The sequence below is a fragment of the Myotis brandtii genome, unplaced genomic scaffold (genome assembly GCF_000412655.1).
Source record: "Myotis brandtii unplaced genomic scaffold, ASM41265v1 scaffold188, whole genome shotgun sequence".
Classification (NCBI taxonomy): Eukaryota; Metazoa; Chordata; class Mammalia; order Chiroptera; family Vespertilionidae; genus Myotis; species Myotis brandtii.
In genome coordinates this window covers 200792-204188 of record NW_005356985.1, presented here as the reverse complement: position 1 = coordinate 204188, position 3397 = coordinate 200792, and the positions used below count along the sequence as shown (strand labels likewise).

General features: G+C 62.7%; 1 protein-coding gene across 1 annotated transcript in view; it reads left to right on the top strand.

The window, feature by feature from the left end:
* Nucleotides 1–456, top strand: part of WFS1 (Wolfram syndrome 1 (wolframin)) — a 15583-nt gene extending 15127 nt beyond the window's left edge. Inside the window, exon 9 of the mRNA XM_014538278.1 lies at nt 359–456. Within this exon, the coding sequence (XP_014393764.1) occupies nt 359–456 (98 nt within the window). The remainder of the gene's footprint in view (nt 1–358) is intronic.
* Nucleotides 457–3397: the final 2941 nt, after the last annotated feature.

Here is a 3397-nt window from a genome sequence, read left to right as displayed (position 1 = left end):
ACGCCTGTCCCGACCTCCCCGAGAGGCTGGGTGCTGGGCGGACCGGACGCCCGTCCCGACCTCCCGGAGTGAGGCTGGGTGCCGGGCGGACCGGACGCCCGTCCCGACCTCCCGGAGTGAGGCTGGGTGCCAGGTGGACTGGACGCCTGTCCCGAGAGGCACTTTGCAGTGATGTTCCCTCCCCCCCCAGCACCCGGCCCTGCTCACTTCTGTGTGGATTTGTTCTTGAATGTGCTGCTGTGTAAACTCAACATGACACTTCTTATTTATTTGGTGGCTGCTAAGCCTCGACAGCTGTCTGCCGGCCCTGCGGGCTCTCTGAGCCGTCACATGGCCCAGGCCCCCCTGTTCCCTCCAGGTCGGAGCCAGGCGAGGGGCAGCGAGGGGCACAGCACGTCCACGCTGCGCTCTGCTCCACAGCTTGCCTTCTGCTTCTGGGGAGTGGGGAGCGGGTGAGGGTCTCACCTGGCTCCACCAGGCCTAGGAAACAGAACCTGGGGTGTCCCTTCCAGCCCCGAGGAAAGCCTGGCCGTGTCCCCACGGGGAGCGGAACGGCGGGGCCCTGAACAGCAGAATAAAGCCTGTGTTGGAACCACTGTCTGTTCCTCCTGCCTCTGTTTAAAGGAAGGCCTTTCTCACGGCCCCGAGGACAGGTCTGCCCTGCGCCGAGTTCCACGCCGGTGCAGTTTGCATTACAACGAGCAGAACCGACGCAGGAGTTGGCGAGCCTGCCCGTGAGCAGGCCTGGCACCGCCTCCAGGCCGGGCCCTGCCTCATGGCCTGACCGCCCGGCTAGCCCGCAGTCTGCCATGTCTGAAACGCACGTGGTCGCAATTATCTGTGAAACCAATCGCTGGTGAAATAGCGCGTGCGTGGTCCCTGCGGTTTGTGAAACCATGGCCTGTGGTCAGTGCCGGACAGCGTCACGTCGTCCTGTTTATCCTGCAGCCCCACATCCCTGGGCGGTGTGGGGGTGAGGTTAAAGGTCAGCCCCACCTCCTCTCTGATCCTAAAGATTTGAGGCCACTAAATGCTTCACAGGTCAGCTTCACCCCCCAGACTCACCACTAACTGTGGGGGGCGGGGGGCTGGCACTTCCTGAGCAAACAGGTGACCTCTGTCCTAACCCCGTGTGAGGGAAGTGCACTGACAGCCACGAACCAGCCACAGGAGAGAAACAGGCTCGGGGAGGAGGCCACGCCAGCCACATGTTAGCAGCAGAGCCGCGTGGAGGAGGCGGCCTGTCCCCTTCCCCGGGGCCCGCTCCGTGCTGGGCAGAGCCGCCTGCGCTTGGACGGGCGGCTGGGCCCCTGAATATTGCCCGGGTTGGGCTTTGGACCCCGGATTACACTTCTGCCTCCTTCACAAACCCCGGCATGACCAGCAGCCACTCAGTCCATCCCCGGGCCTCTGTCCAACCTGGGAAACAGGAAGTCGGAACGCCTGTCCCGACCTCCCCGAGAGGCTGGGTGCTGGGCGGACCGGACGCCCGTCCCGACCTCCCGGAGTGAGGCTGGGTGCCGGGCGGACCGGACGCCCGTCCCGACCTCCCGGAGTGAGGCTGGGTGCCAGGTGGACTGGACGCCTGTCCCGAGAGGCACTTTGCAGTGATGTTCCCTCCCCCCCCAGCACCCGGCCCTGCTCACTTCTGTGTGGATTTGTTCTTGAATGTGCTGCTGTGTAAACTCAACATGACACTTCTTATTTATTTGGTGGCTGCTAAGCCTCGACAGCTGTCTGCCGGCCCTGCGGGCTCTCTGAGCCGTCACATGGCCCAGGCCCCCCTGTTCCCTCCAGGTCGGAGCCAGGCGAGGGGCAGCGAGGGGCACAGCACGTCCACGCTGCGCTCTGCTCCACAGCTTGCCTTCTGCTTCTGGGGAGTGGGGAGCGGGTGAGGGTCTCACCTGGCTCCACCAGGCCTAGGAAACAGAACCTGGGGTGTCCCTTCCAGCCCCGAGGAAAGCCTGGCCGTGTCCCCACGGGGAGCGGAACGGCGGGGCCCTGAACAGCAGAATAAAGCCTATGTTGGAACCACTGTCTGTTCCTCCTGCCTCTGTTTAAAGGAAGGCCTTTCTCACGGCCCCGAGGACAGGTCTGCCCTGCGCCGAGTTCCACGCCGGTGCAGTTTGCATTACAACGAGCAGAACCGACGCAGGAGTTGGCGAGCCTGCCCGTGAGCAGGCCTGGCACCGCCTCCAGGCCGGGCCCTGCCTCATGGCCTGACCGCCCGGCTAGCCCGCAGTCTGCCATGTCTGAAACGCACGTGGTCGCAATTATCTGTGAAACCAATCGCTGGTGAAATAGCGCGTGCGTGGTCCCTGCGGTTTGTGAAACCATGGCCTGTGGTCAGTGCCGGACAGCGTCACGTCGTCCTGTTTATCCTGCAGCCCCACATCCCTGGGCGGTGTGGGGGTGAGGTTAAAGGTCAGCCCCACCTCCTCTCTGATCCTAAAGATTTGAGGCCACTAAATGCTTCACAGGTCAGCTTCACCCCCCAGACTCACCACTAACTGTGGGGGGCGGGGGGCTGGCACTTCCTGAGCAAACAGGTGACCTCTGTCCTAACCCCGTGTGAGGGAAGTGCACTGACAGCCACGAACCAGCCACAGGAGAGAAACAGGCTCGGGGAGGAGGCCACGCCAGCCACATGTTAGCAGCAGAGCCGCGTGGAGGAGGCGGCCTGTCCCCTTCCCCGGGGCCCGCTCCGTGCTGGGCAGAGCCGCCTGCGCTTGGACGGGCGGCTGGGCCCCTGAGGATTGCCCGGGTTGGGCTTTGGACCCTGGATTACACTTCTGCCTCCTTCACAAACCCCGGCGTGACCAGCAGCCACTCAGTCCATCCCCGGGCCTCTGTCCAACCTGGGAAACAGGAAGTCGGAGCTTAGTCAGTGGTTTTCAAAACTTCATAGCAATGCAACCTCCTTAAACACTCAACGCCCAGGACTCCAGTCCGAAGTGGGAAAGGTGCTCTGTAAGTTCAGGCGCAGCAGGCGCAGCGGATGAGCCGGCCGCCGCTCCACGGGAATCCCACTCGGACTCAGCCCTGCGACCTGGGGCGAGAGGGCGTGCTCCCAGGCCTCTGCTTCCTCCGCTGTGAATTAGGGACATAGCAGCACCTGCCGCGGTTGTTTAGGCTCAGATGAGTTCACTTCCTTGCAGGGTGGTGAGAATGGGGCCAGGCCCTAGTAAATGCTCACCAAACATGGGATTTTTAAAAGGCGTTAAATACTCACGGAACTTCAGAACCTTCTAGCTTCTTAGAAACTTAAACTTTGTGTGAAAATAACCCTGTTTAGAGTGGAGCTGATCAGAGTGGCCTAATCCAGGCAGAGGGCGGGGTGCCCTATGGCGCTGTCTGCACCCGCCCCCATGCACCCCGGGAGGCACTGTCCGCCCTC